Source organism: Zonotrichia leucophrys, chromosome 2 (genome assembly GCF_028769735.1).
Source record: "Zonotrichia leucophrys gambelii isolate GWCS_2022_RI chromosome 2, RI_Zleu_2.0, whole genome shotgun sequence".
Taxonomy (NCBI): Eukaryota; Metazoa; Chordata; class Aves; order Passeriformes; family Passerellidae; genus Zonotrichia; species Zonotrichia leucophrys.
In genome coordinates, this window is record NC_088171.1 from 61,931,481 (window position 1) to 61,954,996 (window position 23,516).

Consider the following 23,516-nt stretch of genomic DNA (forward strand, 5'->3'; position numbering starts at 1 on the left):
TTTCTGCAGTTAAAAAAAAAAAAAAAGTAGAACACCAACTAAGCTGGTTTCCTAAGTGCATTTCCAATCCTGCTTTGAATTTTGACTTGTTTTCTCAAGCAACATTGTTGTGCTCCTTGAAAGCACAAGACTTCTATTTTACACCGGTGTAAGATTTAAGAGGCACAGCTCCAAGCTAGAGTAAAAATACTTTCGTCCTTTCTCAGGGGTCTGACTCTGCACTGTCCAGCTGTTACTGTGCAATTTAACTCATTCCCCAGATTCAGCTATGAACTCAATTTTCAGCAGCTCCATAGGCAGACCATTTATAGCTCTCAAAAAGGGTTCAACCTATTTTAAAACCTACCAGCTCAACTGTCTCCCATAACAACAAAAACATATTTTCATTTCAGCGCCTGGTCATATAAGTGAAGGTGGTTTGAGCTTGAGCTGATTCTAGCTCTAAAATAAAATGTCTTTAAACACTTATAAAATTCTGTTTAGTAGTTTTGTCTAACCACAAAACCCCTATTCACAGGTAATTATGCTCCTTTGAATTCATTGCAAAAAATTGAAGTTCTGGCTACATGCTGGAGTAGATTTAAAGATACAGCATAAAAGCAGTCAAATGTTTTGGCCATCTTCTAAACAGAGGAAAGGAAGAACCAGGCTTTCATAGATCAACCAATTTATAGAGTTACTGGAAAAAAACAGGGAGGAAATAATCCAAAACTATTTCAAGCATCTAGAAGATAACAAAAGGAAACAACATTGATATGGCACTAACCAACAGACACACCAATCAAAATAAAACCCATCAAAGAATAACTGGGTTTACAGATGAGAGAATTCATAGCTATCAATGGTTTGTAGGGCTTTCTGCAGTACCTCACATGTTGTTCTCATAAAAATCACAAGGGAACATGGATGTAAATAAAACTACTAGAAAGCAACTTGATGGAAAATGTTAGCTTGGAATACTACCGCAGCTCAGTGATAAATATGGAGAACTATATATTGTTTTTTTCTTCATGCTCCACATTTCCCTCCAGCCTTCACATTTTAACTCCCTGGTCCCAAAGTTGTCATGAAAATATTCACTCAGGTTTTTGTTCCAGCAGAACAGCAAACAGCAAATAAAAGTGCACTGCTGAAGAACAAATTGTAGTACAGAGGTTCAGCAGACAAACTCAGACATTAATCAGTCTTGGCTTCTCTTACACACGAAGAACATTTTGCATGTTACACCATGCATTATTGCATGTGCTGGGGAGGGGAGATGTGTGTCAGGGGCAAGAACCTTAGATACACCAGGAGCAGTTATCACAGCTGCATCCAATTTCTGGGGCATGTAATTCCAGTTAGTCACAGCACTTAACAGGGGAGCTCACAGTGGTGATACACTGGAGTAACATTACTGCTGAATAAGTGATGTTGTTTCTTTTTTTTACTTGCTTTTCTTTTCTCCCACCTTATGATCTCCACAGCATTCCTCTTTAATTTTAGAAGAATATTCCTACATAATCCCATTGCATGATCTTTGGATTGGCCACCATTACTCTGATGCAAGAAGTATTACTGATTCTGCTATGTCTGTGAGAATTAGAAATGAGATGGTACCTTCCTGTCTGGGCATTTAAATCACATTAACTAATCAAGTCCACCTGAGGTTGCACTCTCTCAACCTTCAAGTGCTTAACCGTGCCATTGCTTTTGACATGTATCCCATGAAACCTTATCAAGTTATTTCTAAATCCATATTGGACAGCAGATGAATTCTTTCCTTGCTTTAGCTGTGACCCTGGCCTCCCCAAGCACCTTGTGCCCCATCACTACCCACCTAAAGCCTGAAACATTTGCTCAAAGGCAAGAGTGGTCATCAGTTGTCATCCTTCCTCACTGTCTGCTTAACAGGTACCTTACCAGCCTTTTCTTTGATGGGACATCTACAAGGTCCACTTGTGCTCCTTTCCTTTGGAGCTCTGAACATGGCTAAAGGTGCCCCTTGCACAAGCAATGCTATTCCATTTGCTACCCAGACACCTGAAGTTAAAAAATGCTGAAGCAGAGGACCACTAATATTGCCTGATGCAGGAGTGAGTGGTTATTTTTCAGTGAGGCTGGGACAGTTTGGCAACATTTGGAAAATCATGCCTTTTGAATAGGTAAGAGCACATGAATTTCCACAGAAGATTCAGCTGCTTGTGAGCAGAGATTCAGAACTACAAAACCTATATCCATCCATCCATCCATCCATCCATCCATCCATCCATCCATCCATCCATCCATCCATCCATCCATCCATCCATCCATCCATCCATCCAAGGAGGCAAACATCACACTCTATCTACTGGCACTCAAGAATGCCTCTTTCTAGTGCCTTGCAGAATTCTAATCAAAGAGAGATATGGTGGATCTGCAGCCACCCAGTTATGAAGGGGTGCCATGAAACTTCTTGGAGATGTCCCAGAGGGAAGTAAAAGTAAAGCAGTCTAAGAAACATAAGTAGCCATTATGGAATAAAGGCCACAAAATTTTTGCTCCCACAGAGATGATCAAATACAACTTGTCTGGCAGACAGCAGTGAGGTGTATATTGTATTATGCTATCCTTATGGAAAAAAATCTCTTAGTGCATTATGTGTATGAGCACAGATCTAAGTGATGGTTTGATTAAATGGAGAGGGATACAAGGCCTGATCACTGATATTTATTTCTCCTAATAATGGTGAGTGTACTGACAGTGTGCTAGGTTTCTAACTCTTCAGGGTGACTGAGCAGCTGCAGCAGCTGCCTCTGGCCAGCTCTGTATACTCAGCATGATGCCACATGGTGTGGAATACTCCTTTGGCCAGCTTGGGGCAACTGCCCCAGCTGTGCAGCCTCCCAGCTTCTGTGCCCCTCCAGCCTTCTTGCTGCCAGGGCATGAGGAGCTGAGAAGTCCTTGACTTGCTGTAAACACTATTTAACAACAACCAGGAATATCATGTAGTGGTATCAACATGATTCTCATATTAAATCCAAAACACAGCACTATACCAGCTACTAGGAAGAAAATTAACTCTATTCCAGCCAAAACCAGGACAGTTAGGAAGTGAATTTGTTATTCACCTCAGTGCAATAAGCATAGTGCTTAATACAACTAATACGGAGAGAAAAAATTAATAAGACACTTCAGAGGAATTAAAGGAAACGTTCAATAGTTGACTGACACAATTTTCTAGCTTGAAGCAATGTAATTATCTGGTGATAGAAAGAAAGAGAAGAGGAATGAGAAAGTGAATATATAATTGAAACTGAATTTCTTACACTATTAAAAATATGTACAGAAAAATTAGAATCCACACTGCAGGTGATAGCAGTGTAATCATGAAGCTGCAGTCACAGTACTGCCCTCAAAACAGCTACTATCTCCTATTCTCAGGTAATTCTACCTTGCTAAGATACTTATTTTCAAAATGGCTGTTTTCTAATGTATTTTCCAAGTGACAGAAGTCAAGTTGATCCTGAGATGATAATCTCCCCTAATGTTTCAGAAATTGTGATGGACCAAATCAAGAACAGAGAAAAGTCCCCACATGAGTAATAACTGCCTTGAAAAAGTAAAGATCAGAGAAGTTATCAAAAATATAAGGTATTACATGCTCTTCATTTTAGAGAAAAAAGTAACTTTCACACTTAGAATTATTCTGATCCTTTGCAATGCAGCTAAATATGAGTTCCCTACCAGACACTTCTGAGTCATGTTCTAGTTTAACTAGAATCTGTAATTTGAGTTATGCAGTTATCAGCATTATCACTTTTACAAGCAAACACAGCAAGGAAATTGAGAAATTCAGATACATAATAACAATAATAGCAGCAAAAATAGCATTTTATCATTAACACATTTCAGAGTGAGAATTTTCAACCCACTGGACATAAGGAGCATCCAGACTCATATCTGAAATAGCGCATGGAAAAAATGGGGGCAAAGGAAAGAAAAAACAATTGGGTAGCATTTAAGTTCTGGACAACGTCTTGGCTCATTTACCATGCCCATGACTCAGCATTACCATAATTGCTTCTTAAAAAAAAAAATCATGTCTAGGTCTGTTTTGACTTTTCTCTATACTGGAAAGAGTGTTTGTGGTAAGCATAATCTAATTGATGGTTATTAAATGATGAGACCATTCAGACAGATGTCTGATTCTCCATGGATATTTTTTCTCCAGGAGAAATAAGAAAGGCCTGCAGCCTTAGCTGTCTTTTCTGAATTTATGGTGGCAGAAATGTCCATCTGGATTAGTGTCATCTGCCCTTCTAGCAAAATATTGGTGCCTGTAAGGCTTTCAGAGATAAATTATCTATGTGGAGGGATGATTCCATGTTGACCTACTGATTGTTTTTTCTATTCAAATAATCTCAAATGAGGATTTTCTCCCAAAAGGCAATTATATTTAAGATCATCATCAAAACCATCCACTAAAAATATATAAGTACTAAATATTACCATGCTTCATACTCTACAGATTGTCTCTAGAAGTGGTAAAGTCTTCCAAAAAAAGCTAATCTAAAAGGAACTGACAGGACAAGTATGTTATTATTGCAGCTGTGATACTTGGGCAGAATCACCAAAGCCATCTTGAGTCAGAGCTGCTGAAGAGGAACTCACTAAAATGGAGCAGTTTGCAACTAGCAATGGATTTGTCCACTGCAGAAGTATATAAAAGCCGAAATAACATAGCAAATATAGTCAGCCTTCAGAAAAACAAAAAAGAAGAAAAGAAGAATAAGAGTTGTCAAATAACTTGCTCACAGATTCAGCATCTGTTCTTAAACAGATATTTAAAAAACATCTGTACAGACAAAATTCTTTTCCCATATAGAAATGCTACCAACAGATCCACTGCAGTGGATACTGTCATGAACACTCGTGGAAGCACCAAGCCCCCAAGTGCAGCCTGGTGATCCAGTGCACACTGAGGCTCTTGCACGGACCAGCTGTGTCCAGTGCATGTGCTATTTCTTACCCAATGCAAATGCAATAAAATCCATTCATTAATGTGGATAATATTTCATTAAAAGATGAAAGGGTCAGAGTGCATAACGTGGATAGTTGTGTGCTACTTTCCTTTTCCTAGCAGAGAAACATAAGTTACTCTAAGCAAGAAATAACAAATAAAATGCCTGTCCATTTCTGGTAATGCAGGAAAGACCATCAGCTGCTGTCTAGAAGTAATGTGAATATAAAACATAGGAGATTAGCACAAGCTCTTCCTGCTCTGTTTGACTAGTTGCTCTCCATTTCTACTAAGAGATAAAAGAACAAAGGATCTCATAACACAGGATTTTTGAAGGACTACAGGGAGAAAAAAAAAGAAAAAAAGAGAAACAAAATCTATTAATTACAGATTTTCATCAGCCCTGGATTAGAGGCCCCATCTTCTTTGAAGGTTCTATTTCACTGAAAGCAATAAGTACTAGTGCTACAAATAAGAAGAAAGAATGTAAAACTGGGTTAAATTGACAATTACCATTTTCCAAGTAATACTTCTAACTACAGACCAGCTAATGTTCTTTTAATAATTTATCTCTTTGCAGATTGTCTTCCTATAAGTACCCAGTTAAACAGAATGAGTAAATTAAGGTCTCTGCACCTCCTGTGAAAATGGCATGCTTAAGAACTTGTGCATAGGAATACAAACCTGAAACACAAACCAATGTTTTGATTTTTAAACTTCCTACCCACCAAAAATTACATTTCTGAACCTTTTTTCATATATCAAAATATCTAAAAAGCCTTCAAGACTAAGACAAATAATTCAACCATGTGAGTTGCTTACACTAAGGAGACTACTTCAACAGCAAGCATTTACATTTGAAAACTTACAATTCCCCATTATGAGATAGTCTATAATAAATGAATAAACTGCTCAAGCTTACTACACTAAACAGCAAACTGAAAAAGCGAGATACAATCTTATTTTATGTCTCCAGCAGCTGACACATCCTATGGAATTCATGGTACATACTGAGAGTAAACAGAGATACTTTGTTTAGCTTTCAGACACATAAGCAAAGGAATACAAGTTCCAATATATTGCTTTGACTTTGTGTTGGTATACCAGGATACATAAATTGAAAGAAATAGGTTTTTCATTTAAATTGATTTACATTGCTGGCTGACTTTCATTCTTACACTGAAAGGAAATATAAATGTTATTTATGCCCACAAAAATGATACAGTAATGAGTTGAATTACTACAGGCATCAATCTTGTATACTTTCCTGTTTTGAGATTCAGATTACAAAAATAACAAATTCAATTTTTTTGAAATAAATCAAACCATGCCTTCTGATATGATTGCTATCATTATTGCTTATAAATAGCTATTTATATCTAGCAAAATACAATCAATAGCCATGTACCTACTTTATAAAAACAGTTTGGAACTTAAGATGGAGAGGGAGGGGGAGGGAGGGAGGGAGGGAGGGAGGGAGGAGGAGGGAGGGAGGGAGGGGGAGGAGAAGGGAGGAAGGAAGGGAGGAAGGGAGGAAGGAAGGAAAGGGAGGGAAGGAAGGAAGGAAGGAAGGAAGGAAGGAAGGAAGGAAGGAAGGAAGAAGGAAGGAAGGAAGGAAGGAAGGAAGGAAGGAAGGAAGGAAGGAAGGAAGGAAGGAAGGAAGGAAGGAAGGAAGGAAGGAAGGAAGGAAGGAAGGAAGGAAGGAGAAGGAAGGAAGGAAGGAAGGAAGGAAGGAAGAAGGAAGGAAGGAAGGAAGGAAGGAAGGAAGGAAGGAAGGAAGTGGCGGAAGGAAGGAAGGAAGGAAGGAAGTGGCGGAAGGAAGTGGCGGAAGGAATGGCGGAAGGAAGTGCGGAAGGAAGTGGCGGAAGGAAGTGGCGGAAGGAAGTGGCGGAAGGAAGTGGCGGAAGGAAGTGGCGGAAGGAAGTGGCGGAAGGAAGTGGCGGAAGGAAGGAAGTGGCGGAAGGAAGGAAGTGGCGGAAGGAAGGAAGGAAGGAAGGAAGTGGCGAAGGAAGGAAGGAAGGAAGGAAGGAAGGAAGGAAGGAAGGAAGTGGCGGAAGGAAGGAAGTGCGAAGGAAGGAAGTGCGGAAGGAAGGAAGTGGCGGAAGGAAGGAAGTGGCGGAAGGAAGGAAGGAAGTGGCGGAAGGAAGGAAGGAAGGAAGGAAGGAAGTGGCGGAAGGAAGGAAGGAAGGAAGGAAGGAAGGAAGGAAGGAAGGAAGGAAGGAAGGAAGGAAGGAAGGAAGGAAGGAAGGAAGGAAGGAAGGAAGGAAGGAAGGAAGGAAGGAAGGAAGGAAGGAAGGAATTAAACTAATGGCCTTTAACCTGCAGGCTGAAGGAAGTAAATGAGCAGTGCATAAGGGCAGTCTCAAGAAAGTGGCCTGTGAATTTAATATTTGACAACTAAATCAGAGATTATCACTGTTATTAATTCTTTGTATAATTATTCACAATAAGCTTGAGAATGCTGGAGTCACAGAAGTCTTAAAATGGAAAATATTACTATGTGTAAACAATCAGCTACTACTCTTGGTAGTCATTTACCCCAAACTTGATAGAAAGCAGACAAGATCTTCAGTGTAACCACAGTATTACCCTTCCTCACAATCTGAACAGTCATTTATATATGAAAACACATTCAGTGGTCTAACCTAGCATCATTTCCCTTACCAGGCTGAAAAAATCCTTCACTTGAATGTGGCACAGTTCTGCAGAAAATGTACATTTTTATGTACATGCTTTATGTATTAAAGCCGTCTGAAAATGCATCTTACCACTGCAGCTGGAACTTGAGGCATTTTTGCAGCTGGGGTTCCTGGACGTGGGTAGAATTGATTAATAAACAAGCTTGGAAACCTATACAGTTCTACAAGTTTCATAGTTTCTTGAAAATCTTCATCTGTCTCTCCTGGAAATCCACAGATGATGTCTGTAGCAATTGTTATTCCAGGCACTCTGTAAAGGAAGTAGAAAGAAACACTTAACTGAGGACTGGGTTAACTGAGCAAGTAGAAGTCTTGCTCCTTAAAAGCTAGTGTACATAGACATATAACCCTCAACTTTATCTATAGAAATTGAGACCTACAAGGATCTTGGGGGAAAAAAAGATTTTAACACCATTGTTTGGTAATGAGAAATGCATTTGGTGCTCAGCTGAGAGCACAGTAATAGAAGATACTGCAGCAAATACTGGATTAGGATTGTGACAGAAGAGTGAAAACATCTGGATCAATTCTTCCTTCAATCAAATTTAGAGGTAATCAGAACACCTTGTTACTTCTTGAATTCTGATTGCTTAATCCATAAAATGCAAACCTTTTGAGACTCAGTCACTAGAAAATGTCAACTATTTAATGTTTTATAAGGCTGCTATCAAAGTAGAACAGGGTATCTGAAAGAGGGGCTGGCATGCCATATCACCTAGCAAATTTAACAAAATTGGCTCAGGAGCCAAAAATACATCTTTAGTTACAACTTAAAAATTAACTCAGTATTCTAAAACATCAGCCTATGCCTTGCTTTAAAAGGAAAACAAAATACTTAAGTTTGCATGCACAGGCAGTGAGTTCTCTTGTTATTTAAGCAATGCCAACATTTCCTAACCGTTCCCCTTGGACTGAATATGCAGATCCCTCACGCACACCAGGTTAAGGCAGCACAGCTGACAGAGACAGCCCACAGGCACAGAAGGACGCACAGGAGAGGGTGAAGTTAGGGGGCTCCAGTTGAAATTGTACCACTACTGCCATCCTGGACATGGTGGGAACATGCCATGAACACTTTCCCCAGTAGACACTGGAGCAGCCATCAAGGCCTGCACCCAGGCTGAGCTTTGTGTACAGTGGGAATAATGATAAGCATCTTCTGGAGAGAGGCAGAAACACATAGTGCTCAGCGCTCCCTCTTGACACAGATGAGACTGCTTCCACAATGCAGAGTTCACCCCACACTGCAAGTAACAATGATAAACTGCAGGAAATATTGGAGAAAATTAAGAATTCCATATAAATATTGGTGGTATCTAACTTGGAACTGGCCCTGTTTCAAGGAGGGGGAGTAGATGAGATGTCTTCCAGAGGTCCCTTCCAATCTAAATAATACTACAGCTCTTATATAGGCCACAGGCAAGGGAACAGAACAGCTGAAAGAGATTGTTTTAGGGGTGAATGGCATAAAGACAACTGTCACAAGCAAAGTTCACACTCGAGGTTAAGAAGGGGTCTCCAAGACTGTCTCTAACCTAAAGAAATGGATGGAAGGTTTCCCTTCCCCTCATCCGGTTAAGACAATGTAGAACTGTGAATGTCAGTGCATGTAATCCAAATTACGTTTTTAAAGCATTCAAATAGCCAAAGAAAACTATAATTTCTTATTAAACACTACAACACCACAGAAAAAAAATAATGCTGTTATTATAGTGAGTGAAGAAATTTGATTTTGGATAACTGAAAGAAAAAAATTCTGAAAGAAAAACTTCCTGAAACAATGAGTTGTACTGAAAAAGGAAAACCTGTTGGCAAAAGACCCCCAAAAAAGGAAAGCAGAGAATACTGTTCTTATTAATTTTATTAGGTGCAACATTAGACCATAGCTTATACCTACCAGACCAGCCTTCAGACAAATTGTACATGGTAGTAAATATATTTTGTGATTTTTTTTCCCCCAAACTTAAGGTTTTTTTCTGCAAGTATTGGCAATGAGCTTATATTAATGCCTTGCCCTCCTTTTAGCATGTGTCTGGACATATAGGTAGTAGCACAGGAATTTATCATCTATTATTAGAATCTTCTCTCACCTTTTCCTTATGAAAAATCCCCAGCAAAGAAACCAAATTCTATCAATTCCTTTTTGAATTCACAAATTCAGACTCCATCATCAGAGCTGAGTTAAAAGATGGCATTTGAACAACAAATTAAAACCACTATAAAATTGAACATTTTCAAGCACCTGATCCAACAACCCTAAGTGGGAAGCACAGTCTGGATGTTGTGCAGAAGAGCAAAAATCCCCAGAGCTGATGGCTCAGCACCCTCAGTCACTGCTGCTTTCCCAAGACTGACAAAGATCAAGACATGAACTTCTGCTTGATATCAAGTAACAATGAAATTCCTTATCTTTAAGGACTGAGTGAAGAGAGCAGCACCACACCCTGCAACATGATTTTGTTCATACCACAAATATCTTGTGTAGCAGTAGTAAGCTCATGGAAGAAAGTGCTTTCTTTTTATACATTACTTAATAAACCAATGCCACCTAACATCAGCTGCCATTTCTCAGAACATGAACAGAACATTCACTACATTTGAAAAAAACATCATAATGAAGTTATTTTATCCATTTTAATGACACTATTGGCAGCAGTCAAAGCATTTATTACCAATGGTAGTAGTAATACCACCCTTTATAAAGGCCTGGTTGTTTCTATAGCAACATGAATTATAAGGTCCAATCAAGATAGATACAATAAAATATGCTCTTTTTCTCCATAACACCAGTTGTCATTCAGTTAAAAGGAAATTACATATTTTAAAAATTCATAAACTCTACAAATGTCTGAACTCCATTTGCTGATAAGGTGTTAATTATCTTAGTAATTAGATTTCTTCCTGGATGGAATTATTACACACAAAGAAAAGCCTGGATACAAAAAGAGAATAAGGACCATGGTGTATTCAGCAACAGCAATTAATTACAATTCAATCCAGTGTAACTGCCTAAAATATGACATTGCATAGTGCATTTTTATATCACTGCTGATTATATTGTTTAACAAGCAGTTTAAAAAGGGGAGAAAAGCATGAGATTTCACTCAAAGTCCAAAATGACAAAAATCAAGCTCTTAAAGACTTCTCAAAGCAGTGACGAACAAAAATATGTACAATTAGTTCCACACGTGAAACATAATTTCTTAATGAAAAAAGAGGGGAAAAAGATATCATTATGGAACATACACACTTGAAAATTAAAGTGACCTTTTCTCTGGCAGCCTGAAAGAAAGCAGCACAAAACTCTTTATTACTTTGATTCAGATGATGCTTAAAAATTGCTCCATCTATGAAATATGATCCAAAATCACATAAAAACAAAATGCTGCTTATCTATTCTGAAGCAAACAAAGAAAACACTGCTGAACATCCCCTATAACATTTATTACATGAACTCATTTACAGTTAGCCTAACTATTCAGTTTCCACAAATGGGTTTTAGGGTGTAGGATAGAAGCTCTGCAATATGTTGACTCTCAATTGATATGCTTTACAATAAAACTGTGGAATTTCAGAACAAGATGAATTAGAGGAATTATTAAAGCCATGTATAAGATAAAACAGCCCTAATACTTATTTTCTTCCTTCTCTATATATATAAATCTCTTCCCTCTACTCAAGCAGACTGATGTTTTGCCATTCTGAAGTAGACCAGCAAATGCAAACCCCATCACCCTGGGAAATTCTGAATACCCAAAAAAGAAGGAAATACTTCACCTTACAGGGAAGACACATCTGTTTTAGTATGATGCTGTGTCATGGTTTGAGCCTGCACAGAGCCAGTGCCCCCCATGAAAATGCCTCACCCTGGTGTCTGCTGTGAGATGTGACCAGGAATAAGCAAAACAGGCTCCAACTTAAACATAAATAACACTTTATACCTAAAACTACAGGAAAAAATAAGAAAGACTATAAGGAAAAGAAAAAAAAATTGAAAACCTTACAAAAACCACTTTTCCTCCTCCCCACTCCCTGACTTTCCCAATCCAATACATTCTCTCAAAAATACCAACTGCCCAGCCCGGCACGACACTTTAGTATACTCAAACTGCAGTTCATGAAGAGGAAAGGAGTCCTTCTTGTTCCATAGGCTTCTGGAAACACACTGAAAACCTCGGATGCTTCCTTGTCACTTCGGCACCGCCCGGAAAGTCCATTTGCCGCTTGTGACATGTTCCTTCCATGCTCAGTGCTCTCACCACCGAGACATGGATCAGAGCTGCTTTTAGGGTGGTCTTTCAAGGATGCCTTGTCTCACTCCAAAAAGGCACAGTCTCTGCTTTTGGGACAACTGTCCCCCCCATATTTTTCCAACCCCCTGGGGCCGGGGGGTCCTCACAAATGAACCCTCCTGGTTTTGAGGCACTGCCTCCCCCTAAATGCAGTCTGTGTCACAGGAACAACTGAGTCCATGGCTACAAGAAAAAGTCCAGCCAAAAGGCCACTCCAAATCATCTCTCCCCATCCAATCATCTCCACAATCTCCGGGCCAAGTCATCTCATCTCTCATCTCCCTTCTTATTCAGCTTCGAGGAGGATTAGCATTTTTGTAAGGCCCCAATCATGAAAGGAAAGGGTTAAAAGTTTCAGTCTCTGTCTATCTTAGAACGATAATACTCTTACACCTGCTGCCGCTGCGGCCGGGCAGTCTCCCTCCTTCTCCTCCCAGCTGGCTGCTCTCCTGGAGGGGAGAGGGAGCTGGCTGCCCGAGAGCTCGATGTCTCTTAGAGCTCCTCTACCCTTCCATCCTTAGAGCCCCCCCCCGAAGCCCCCTCTGTCCAGGCCCCAGGCCTTACCGCATAGCTGGCCCCTCCCCCGCCCAGCAGCAGCGGGCCGGGTGGGGGAGAGAGATCTGAACTCCTCGCCCGACGAGGTCCAAAGAAGAAGTGCTAAGGCAGTGCTTTGCTTTTAACCCCTGTGTATTCTCAGAGGTGTGTCCAAACCCCACTGGCTACACCAGGTGTCAGTATGAAACTCAAAACCTTCATTGGTTTGACCACAGCTTCCCAGAATTCCCACTTCTTCCTGGTCAAACCATGACATGCTGTAAGGGCCAACACACCCATGAGCAAGTGCTGACAGCACAGGTATCCAAACCTCACAGAAAGGAAGAACAAGATGTGTTTGAAAGAATACCGAAGAAAAGCAACATCTTGCCCTCTACCTGAAGAGGAACCAAATCAGTCTCTGGGGTCAGAGAAAAAAATCAGACCTGAGGAACTGACTGGTGCCTAGAAGTGAAGTCATGGACAAGTGACTTAGAAAGAAGATAAAAGGGATAAAAGCTGACAAAAATAAAACAGTAAGACCACTCCCCCGCCCCCATCATCACCCCCACAGAGCAAGACTTCTCAGAAAAGCAGCAGCAAAATTGTAAAAATGTTTAGGATTCACTTGTTACATGGACCATTTCATGTGTTTTAGCTACATAAAACATTCCCTTTAGCAATAACCATTACAAACCAAATCCACATTCCGGGAAGAAATTATGTAAAGCAGCTAAAATTGTCACCTTTAGCTACTCACATGACCACTTGAAATTCTTTTGCATGATCACATATTCTTCCCACTTCCATTTCAGCAATTAACACTTAAATCCAGAAATTACTTAAAGCCACCAACTTGCTCTTAAGCAAGACCAGCTATCTCTACCCCTTACAGTTTAACAAAATACTGAATTTTAGATTAAAAAATAATGGATTAGAATAAATAGCAATATGAATGAAAAGAAAACACTGTAGTCTTACAGAAGGGTATGAGAACACCCTGTGTAACCTATAGTAATTGAAGTAAAAACAAAAAGTGTGATGACCTAGCAACTTCTTGATTCATCAATTAGAAATTTGCACTTAAAAATGTTAGGAAAAAACCAGAATTTTTATGAAAATAAAACTAGTTTACTCTGAAATGTTATTTCAGCATCATACATTATTTTATATTTTAGAGTGCTTCTGCAGTACAAGCCTATTCAGAGAACATGAAATGGGGTTAATGGATGAAATAATTTGAAGGTATCTGAGTTGGCATTTCAAGTGTATTTACAGAGCCTAACAGGCATCTCAACGTGCCATTTTGTGTTGGAGCTGAAGGATGTGTTTGCATCTTTCCAGTGACCACACACAGTCTTCCAGAAGCCCTTTTCACCCCCTCTTTCTCTTTTCTCCATCAGGCCTAGTCTTGTGGGATTTCTGACTTCAACTTTAATGGCACACTGAGGAGTCACACCAACTGGAGCTAGCACAAGAGAAACAGACTGCTCAGCTGGAAGCACTGTCTAGGAACAACAGGAAACTTCACCCTGCTTCTCTCTTGGCTAGATGGAGATTAACCTGAGGATTAAGCCATGGAAAAATCCCCACACTTTGAGAAAGGAATTCAGCCTGTTTCTGTTCTGAAATCCCCCAGTGCCCCCCTCTCTCTCTCTCTCTCTCTATGGATTAAGAATGCAGCACAGGACAATATACTCCTAAGTTAAGTGTCTGGAGTTGGGGGACTAAACCTGAACATAATTTATGCATTTCTTCATCCTCTCCCATTTATGATTTACCCTAAATTACACAATGGATGAACAGGCATCTAATAAATGGATATCCACTGAAAATGTTTTTCTTAGTAATCTTTTCCACATGTGTTTAAAAGTAGTCCAGGATGTGTGAGTTCAGAACCTCTGTGTCAGAAAAACAAGTTCTTTTGAATCCTCATGTCAACTGCTGAACTGATTTACACATGGAGTAAAACTGGAAAGTACCTTGGTTTAATGACAACAGGTATGTCATAAACACTTCTGTGTAAAGTCTCTTAAATGATAACATATTGGCCTTATGGCCAGATATAAATTATACTTTGGTAAAACACCTTATTAAAATGCAGCTATATATATATATCATGAACATTATTATTCAGGAGAATTTATATAGGAATTATATAAGAAATTATCTTATTTCAAATGTCAATATGTTCTCTATTACTGTGTAAGACAATTCCAGTTTGTCTCACAAATCAGTTCTGCTTCACCTCAGTTTGGCTAAATTAAAGCAAAAAAGGTAACTAGGTTGATACTGCATATGAAAGTATTTAAGTGGCTTCATTTATAAGCCAACACACTTTTTACTCAACTATTGAGGCAACAAATACTATCAGATATTTAATAAATCTATTCTGTTTATATGTGTATAAAGCATAATTTTAATACTTTTTTTTAAACCTATTTTCACAGCTTGGATCATATCTGCCTGAAATTGATGCCCAAGACACAACAAACCAGAAAAAAAAATGTAGTGCCATATTGTTTATATGCTTGCTTTGATTAAAAAACAATAAAACAGAGAAATGAAAGCCAGACACGACCACAGAGAAAACCTCACATATTTTTTCAGAGTATTCTTGCAAATTTCCCTGAAGGAAGGTATGTACACCTGGGAAAATGGCTGGCAAGACCATTAAATCCTACCAGTTAATTTGGAGGTGGATCATAGTGAAACACTTCAAACTTCACAGGTAGCAGAAACTACACAGTAAGTCCAGCCTTACAGCTACAGAGTCAGGGGATGTATCCAGCTTTTTTCATTCCACACCTGCCAGAGCACTCAAAGCCACTCCCTTTGGTGATTCCATGGGGAACACGTTACACCTGAGCTTTGTGATCTGCAGCAGTGTCCAACAGATTTACAAGTGCAGCTTAATATGTTGGGCTTGAATTTGGGGTAGTTTGTGGTTTTGATGTAAGTCACCTTAAACGGGCTGTAGATTTGTATCTGTGATTAAGAAGCACAACCCAACAGCTCTCAGAGTTTAACTGAGAGCGAGAACAGGTATTTTTTAATGACTGCTCTTTTCCCAACCCACTTCCTGCCCCCAGAAGACTTCTTTCAGAAAATGGGGTGAATGACACCTGGAGGCAGCAAGCAGACCTGATTTCCACAACTCAGCTTTCAGATTTCCACAACTCAGAAGGTAAAGGTGTGAGGACTCTGTGCGAGTAGGCACTGGGCTGTCCTCGTTACCAGGGAATAGTGACCTAGATAAAATGCATATCTCATAATTAGCATGGCTCACTGCCTGAGGATGAAAGGGTACACATGGTTTTACTCTCTTCAAACAATTATCGTGAAGGTTGCCAGTGTTCCTACTAGATGCAGCCCAAATGGTTTAGGAGAAGCATTATAATACTCCCCATTATCAATTTTCCTTAAAAAAAACCAACCCCAAAATACCCAAACCAAAAACCAAACAGTTAAGGCTTGGACCAACTTAATTCAACTATAAGGTGTTTTTCTCTCCCCATAAACAATAAACATTTTATAGAACTTCATTACAGATTTATAACTTCAGATCATTATTGTTTTATGATTAAAAAATGAGCGACTTAAGACAAAAAGCTCAACACCCTTAAACTTCATTTCCATTCAATCTCTAATAAATACCATCTGCTGTGTACTTTAGGGATATAATACCCGTCAAAAACTCAGCCGTATTATGAGAACCGGCACCAAGTTGATCTGAAATGCATATTTGAACAGATGTGTTTAAATTACATCTCTCCGTCTATCCACACACATAAATTCAGAATAAGCATGTGTTGATTTAAAATGCATAAAAAAGGGATTTGGAGATGCATCAAAAGTGAACAGCATCTCAATGGATCAAGGCTCGCATTACTAAAGGTCATCCCTAAAAATAAAGTTTGAATTTATTAAGGGTTGCACCAGGGAACTGTTCTTGGGAACTGACTTAATGTTTGCTGCTCTAAAGCAGCCATTGAAAATTACACTAATTTTCTATGACCCTTCACATTTTAACATTAGAGCTGTCAGGCATGGTCAGAAATAATAGGATCTCAGCCATGAGCAGCAGAGAATATGATATACTTTTTCTCAGTCTGACACAATGCTTATCACCAGTACTAAATGTCTTGGGCTCTGAGGACCCATCCACGTCTGTTTCAGTGACAGTCATTTAGCTCTTCACTCTGACACAGAAATCAGGCATACAAAACAAAATTATTAGCATGCCTTTTTGGCATGATGAAACTAAATTAAAAAATTGCAAGCAGGGCTCCATTAACAAATGCTAATTAAAAAAAAAATATTTCTGAACATGTCTTTTCACCAGTCTATAATCTACAGTCCTCAATGTTTCAGGGATCTTGAAGATAAGACATACTGGTCCAGAGGTCCATCTAAGCCAGCAATCTAGTCCTAGCAGTGGGTATCAGAAGTAGCCCAGGGAAGCATTTTGGATGTTGAGCCCCCCCCCAGTATCCCTTTGTCCTTCCAACTGGGTTTTATCAGAAAGATATTTCTGTAACTAACAGCTTCTGATGGATTTCTTTTCTATTAACTTGTCAACAAGTCTCTCCTTGAATCTAAACCCCTCCATAGCAAAACCATTTGAAACAAAAAAATATCCAGTGAACCTTCCATGTGCTAATTCCATCTGACGTCCCCTAATTGTTATGCTGGGAGAGACCAGTAACAACTCTGTTCACCTTCTCAGTGCTCTTCATGATTTTACTGACCTCTGTTCTAGTCCCTCTCAATTAGCATTTTCCAGAATGAAGAGTCCTTAATTTCCTTTGTGTGAAGATCTGCCACACCTCTGATAATCTCTGTTAGTCTTTACAGTAACGTTGCTCATTGTAACCGATCCTTTTTACGAGGGGCACTGACAGTATGTAACAATACAAGCATAGCAAGATAAAAATCTCTTAAAATAGTTCTAGAATTTAGATAAATGTTCTGCTTTTAATAGTTTTCTTTCAGGTTTGGTTAATTTGTTTTCTAGTAAACAGGTAGCAAAAAGTAATGGAACTTACACAAGGTATGGGACAAGACAGAAATAAGTTTTCAAAAAATAAATAAACTAGAAGCGAAAACAAAAAGGTCAAGCATATTTCAAAGACAGGACAAAGTCAGTAATGTGGTGGTAAAGGGGAACTGAAGAAGTCAAAGGAGGAGTAGCAGTAGGACAAGTTGCAAGACTTTAACAGAGAATGTAAGATTTCTGTCTGAAGCAAAACCAAGAACCAATCAAGATTTAAAAAAAATGAGGAAATAAAATTGCCAAGAGGACAGATGTTTTATTCCAAGGTGTTGGTTCAAGATCATTTACATTAACAACTTCTGCAGCACAGGGAAAGAGCAGAGAATGGCAAGACATACATTAAAACAAAGAAGATTTTGAAAAACACATGCACAGTTTGAAAGAGTTCCCCCCAAACAGCTGATAGATTTAAAAGAGACACAATTCTTTCACATCACAACCTACACAAACAAACTGACTGGATCTTTTTTCTGTCTTACAACTTTGTGAGAAATCATCACACAAAAAGTTCTCCAGTTGCAAACATCAACATGGAAAGGATCAACACTGAAGGAAATAGCAGTTAAAAACATAGGCATGACGTGCATTAAATTTGATGTAACCCCCATTCCATTTTCAAAGTACCTAATGAAACAGAACTTTTCCCACACCAGCTGATCACTCAAAACACAGCAGCTTCTTTGCTACACCCTTATCAACAGAGTACTTGCAGAACGTGTTGTTATAATTAAACCTGAGAGTCACAGTTTTAACAGAGCAGCAGGCAGGTTGTCTGGGGCAAGGCTTTAGCAGCCATAAACAGTTTTCCTGAATATTAGCTAGAGGCATTTAAATCACAGTTCATGTACTCTAAATAAACAATGCTACAATTTTACACCAGACAGTTTTTGATGTACATTCCTACACATTCTTAAATGTGAATTTTTCAGAGCCAGCATCTCTCAAGTATCAAGTATCTAGTAGGTCAAAACCCTTTACTGTCACCTCTCTAAAACTTTCTTTTTTCCTCTTAGAAAGCAATGTATATACAGGAAAGGGGTTGCACAGGGAACTACTACTCCTATCAGCAGCACAAAAAGCAAATTTGAATAATGATAAAATATTTCTCAAAGTGTAGTATTTAGGTCAAAATTCCAATAACATCCTCCCTACTCCACAAAGATTGAAAGCTGCTATCATGTAACTTCAAAGTTTTCATTTTTATTTCATGATCCATTGGCAAATGTGACTATATGGTCTTAACACTTCAGACCAAAGTGTGACACGGTGATTGGGATGTACTCAGAACACACCACCTATATAGCTTCAGAATTATATTTTCAGAGGTAACACTTCACACTCACAAGCAATGCTATTTCCTTATTAAGCCAAAACCCATGAGCTTAACTTCAAAGAAATCCAGTGTGCTTTACTAATTAAAGTGTGATAAGATAAAGTTAATTATATTTCAATATAATCATACTTCAATCAGCATAATGCAATATAACTTGGATCACTGGGAAACAGAGAATTTACCTTGCAAGAATAAATTTAAAGAAATTATGAAATAAATATTTCAAAGGGCATGTATAAAGAATTGTTCATTCATTCATTCATTAAAAAATATAATCGAAACAATATTCAAAAAGAACTGGGCACGACTGTTAAGGTAATGGGCATCAGTGGAGTGACAGTACACAACAAACACCATCTGCAGATCACTGTCTCATCCCATTCATGACATTCTCTGATAACAATCTGAATTTAAAGAAATCACACTAGAAATAATATCCATTTTTATGAGCCAGGACAGTTCACTTGGCTAACTGGAAGGTAGCAGAATGGCTGTGAGAAGGGTCTGTTTTGTTCTCAGGTATACCCAAACAGCAGGTGAGTTCAGAATACAAGAGATTATACGGGATTGGTCCATAAAAATAAAATATTATTTCATGTGTCAGTTACTAAGACACAATTTAAAGCTAAATATTATGGCTTCTCTTCCAAGTGGAGAAATGGGCTTAGTCTGCTATGTTGCTTGAGGACACTAGGCAGAAAAAGCAAAATCACCAGGAAATCAGCTCTAAAACAGTTACCAGTTCCCAGTTAACCTCTCAGTTAACAGTTCCTGAATAGTTTTCTAACAGTACCTAGTTAACCTCTTAGAAGAATGGCCTCAACCAGCCAGGTTCTTACACACTTCATGTTTGTATAGTTTTGGCAGCAGCTTCCTTTGCCTAGAATTGCCAGTAATTTAAGAACATTTCTTTGTAAAAGACAGAATCAGTTTAGAATATTGGGGTTAACTGAAGTAATTAATGCATGCATTCCTTCAAAAGTTTTGAAGGACATTCAGATTCATATATGCACACCAAACAACACATAGGGGACATCAGAGGCAAAGTCAGGAGAAGAAAAGATGGTATTTTAAATGTAGACTGTTAGCTTGCCAATGACAAAGTTAAAACAATACAAAATCAATGGACACTGTTGCCTCAGGGAAGCTCTTATCCATTTCTCTCTGTTCAGTTCAGTGAACTACTTCACTTTCAGTGTGTCACCAAGTTGCAGATACCTTAATACTGACAATTAGGATAGCTTACCATAACATTATTAGTGTTTATTGTCACAGTAAAAAGCTTTAAATAAAATAAAGGACTGCTAAATGTGTAGAAGTTTAGGGGCCTTTCTTTTTGAGCATTCTGACAGGCTGTACACAGCCACAAATCTTAATCCATTCAAGCAATCCATTCACTTTGCTGTCTAAGGGTAGGGTTACTAAGTGGGAAATTTTAAAAAATTTCAGAAAAACATAAAAGGAATACTGCATGTCAATATGAGAAGAGGTATTACTAAGTAATAATAACAAAGCTATTAATGAAGTCCAAATAAAATCCAGAACTTTGGAAAAGATAATGAAACCACAACTATTACAACAAAAGGCTGGAAGGTGGTCACCTGAAATATTTTGGCCTTGCATTTGTCAGATGTCCTCTGTTATACTGAGAAACACACCATGTAAATGTGCTTCTACATTGTAAAGTAGTAACATAGCCAGAAAATGAAGTTCTCAGAGTTAAAAAACTCATACTGTGGAGAAATAATTAAGGAAATTTGATGTTGTGAGCAGTTACCTGATTTGACCTGCCCGTGCCTGAAAGTTAAAAGAGAATTAGCACAAAACTAAAATATGCTGTTATCACTGAAGAATCATCAAAGACAAAATTAAAAGTATGTTTTATGAAGAATTCAAAGATATGACAGCATACCAATTATGGCAACTAAAGATCTTTGGCATCATTGAACCATTAACATTGGATAGGTAATGTATGAAAATTGTATTTAGGGAATAAGGTTTCAGTAAATTTAATAGCAGTAGAAGATGAATAAAGATGTAACTGAGATGAGTAACTTCTGTCTCATATATGAATACATGTAATTAGGTAACAGACAGGATCAGTACCAACTGGGTTTACCAATGTGATTCAAAGCACAGGAGTAATATCTAAATGTGGTGGTAAAGGGGACGTCCCCTAATTGTTATGGGACATAACATATTAAGGGAAATATTTTTTTTCTGTCTTGACATGGTAAGACAGAAAGGCCTGGCACATGAAGTCCCAGAACCCAAACAGAGTCTATGAAGATTGCGCAATTAGTAAATTGGGCAGGACACTTACCATTGAAAACTAAATAAGAATCAGGATGGAGCAAGGCAACTGCTCAGGAACTAGCACCAGTCCCTAGAGAGTTGGTAAAAGTTAAAAAAGCAATACTTAAGAAGGAAATGGAAGAGAATTGAAAGCCTTCAAAAGCATCATTATGAAAGGACATTGGTGATGTCATCAAATGGGAATATTAAATCTAATAGTTCTGATAAAGGAAAAAATTGAAAACTTTTGTCACTAAAGAGATGAGTATAAAAACAAAGACAGAGATATTGATAGCAAGACTGACAGCCATGAAAAAAAAAATGTTTTTCCTGAGGTTCCCAACATTCTAATCAGAAAATCATATTACAATTTGCCGGAGAAGAGACCTCCCCAAAAGCCAACAAATTTCTGGAGCAGGCTAAAATTGCAGAATTAAATCAAATCAATACAGAGGGAACTGAAAAAATGTCTCAAATGAATAAAATAAGGTGGTTATAACTACTCAATTTTGCAAGCTGAACACAAGTTTGAATGTAATCATTACCATGAACTCCTTCTGCTAAAGCCCACTTAAATGTAATGAATAATTTTATAAACTACTCAAAGTACGATACAGAGGGAGTAGAATATAAAAATGGAATCGAATAAATTCAGTGGAAACAGCAGTGTGTGCATTCAGACTGTATCACTGAAACCAATTTTATCAAATCACACAATGTTCCACAATAGCCTTTGGGCATCAGTTAAAGAACCTGGAAAACCTGTCAAATGCCTGCCAGGCTCAACAGTGCCCTTTTGGCTCTGCAATACCAGCACAAAATATGAAGAGTTCTTAGGCAGCAAGATCCACAAGGCTGGTGCAAAAACTAAATTCCCAAGCTGAAATCCAGTGTCTGGGTGTAACGTGTTGGGCCTAACACAGACACTGGCTTTTCAACCTTAAGAAAACAGAAGGCATGGTATAAAAGGAACTCTGAAGTAGCAAATTAGGATCATTAAGGATGAAACAGGCTGTATCTCAAACAATTTAAACTCATTCATTATGGAGAGAATATTGTGCAACTGATAGAAAACTACCATCTATGTAACAGCATTCTGAAAATCCTTATTCCATGTGGGTGGGAATTTCAGACATGTTTAAAGTAGGTAGAAAAACATAGAATAACTTCAGAAATTATTTATTGATTTAACCTTTGAGTCCATTAATGAAAAATATTTTTTCCTCTGTGATCTATTGCAAGTCTTTGTAATTCACAACACCTCCTTTCCTTCTGTGTCAGTGCCAGCGTTGAAGTTCTAGGAATTTCAGTAGGTTGGATTTTCTTATCAGCTGAGTAGAAGACATAGTAGTTAGCATTTCTCTAAAGGTTTTTAGAGGATTCTGCCTTATCAGGAAAAAAAAATTTGAAAATATTCATTACATTTTACAGTTCTCATTTTCTTGTATTTTTCTTCTAGAACATACCCCATTTTTCAGCCTAATAGGTTTAAATGCTAGTATTTCTCCCTTTAGGGAAAAACTGAACCCTGAAAACAGTAACAATAAAAAAAATTTCTTTGGCATCTAGCTTGCTGTTAATAAAAAATAACAGAGAAGAAATATTCTAAGGAGAAGGCAAAGACCAGTTATCTACCTATAGACCAGAGAAGATGAGTCACCTACATGTCATCACAAGGTGGTGTAAGCAAGCACTGAACTATGATGTTTTATGTCAGCAGTATCCAAAGAAACATCTTTCAGGCCCACATCTGTCAGCCAGTAGTTCATGCAGTAACAGGAGCAGACCAGACCTCCTCAGAGTGCCCCGATTTGATCTAAGCAAGGAACACAGCTAAATGGAAGGACTAAATGTGCAGAGAGCATACCCCAAAGTAAAATCTTACGGGCAAGTAAATAACCTCTCTTCCTCAGAGGGACTCTGGCAGTCACTGCAAACAATCCGAGAGTATGGAAAATCCAAAGATGGGCACATTGTGTCTCTAAATGAACCAAGACTGAAGGAGAGCTATGGCAAATGCAGCTTTTTGCTGGGCACAGGAGCACTTAGCAAACATGTCAGTGGTTTCAAATGTCCACTTCACATATAAAAAATACAAAGGTATGATGCAGAGTGTAGTTGTGTGAGGTTTAACTCAAGGAGCTATTAAAGAAGCAGCAGATGAACCCTATTCATGACTTTGTAACATTCCTCTCATCTACTGTGAGAGCCTCAGGTATCTGTCAACCTGCCTGAACTCTTCATCACCAGATACAAGATCTTCATGGATTGCTCTTTAGGGCTCTTCCCTAACATACAGAAGGTGAAATGCAGGTAGGATACAAAA

General features: G+C 38.4%; 1 protein-coding gene across 7 annotated transcripts in view; it reads right to left on the bottom strand.

Annotated features, from left to right (window-relative positions):
• CDKAL1 (CDK5 regulatory subunit associated protein 1 like 1) overlaps positions 1–23,516 on the bottom strand; it is a 380,595-nt gene that overhangs the window by 97,936 nt on the left and 259,143 nt on the right. For all 7 annotated transcript variants that reach the window (XM_064705180.1, XM_064705176.1, XM_064705178.1 and 4 more), the window contains one exon: positions 7,750–7,930. In XM_064705180.1, the coding sequence (XP_064561250.1) occupies positions 7,750–7,930 (181 nt within the window). The remainder of the gene's footprint in view (positions 1–7,749; positions 7,931–23,516) is intronic.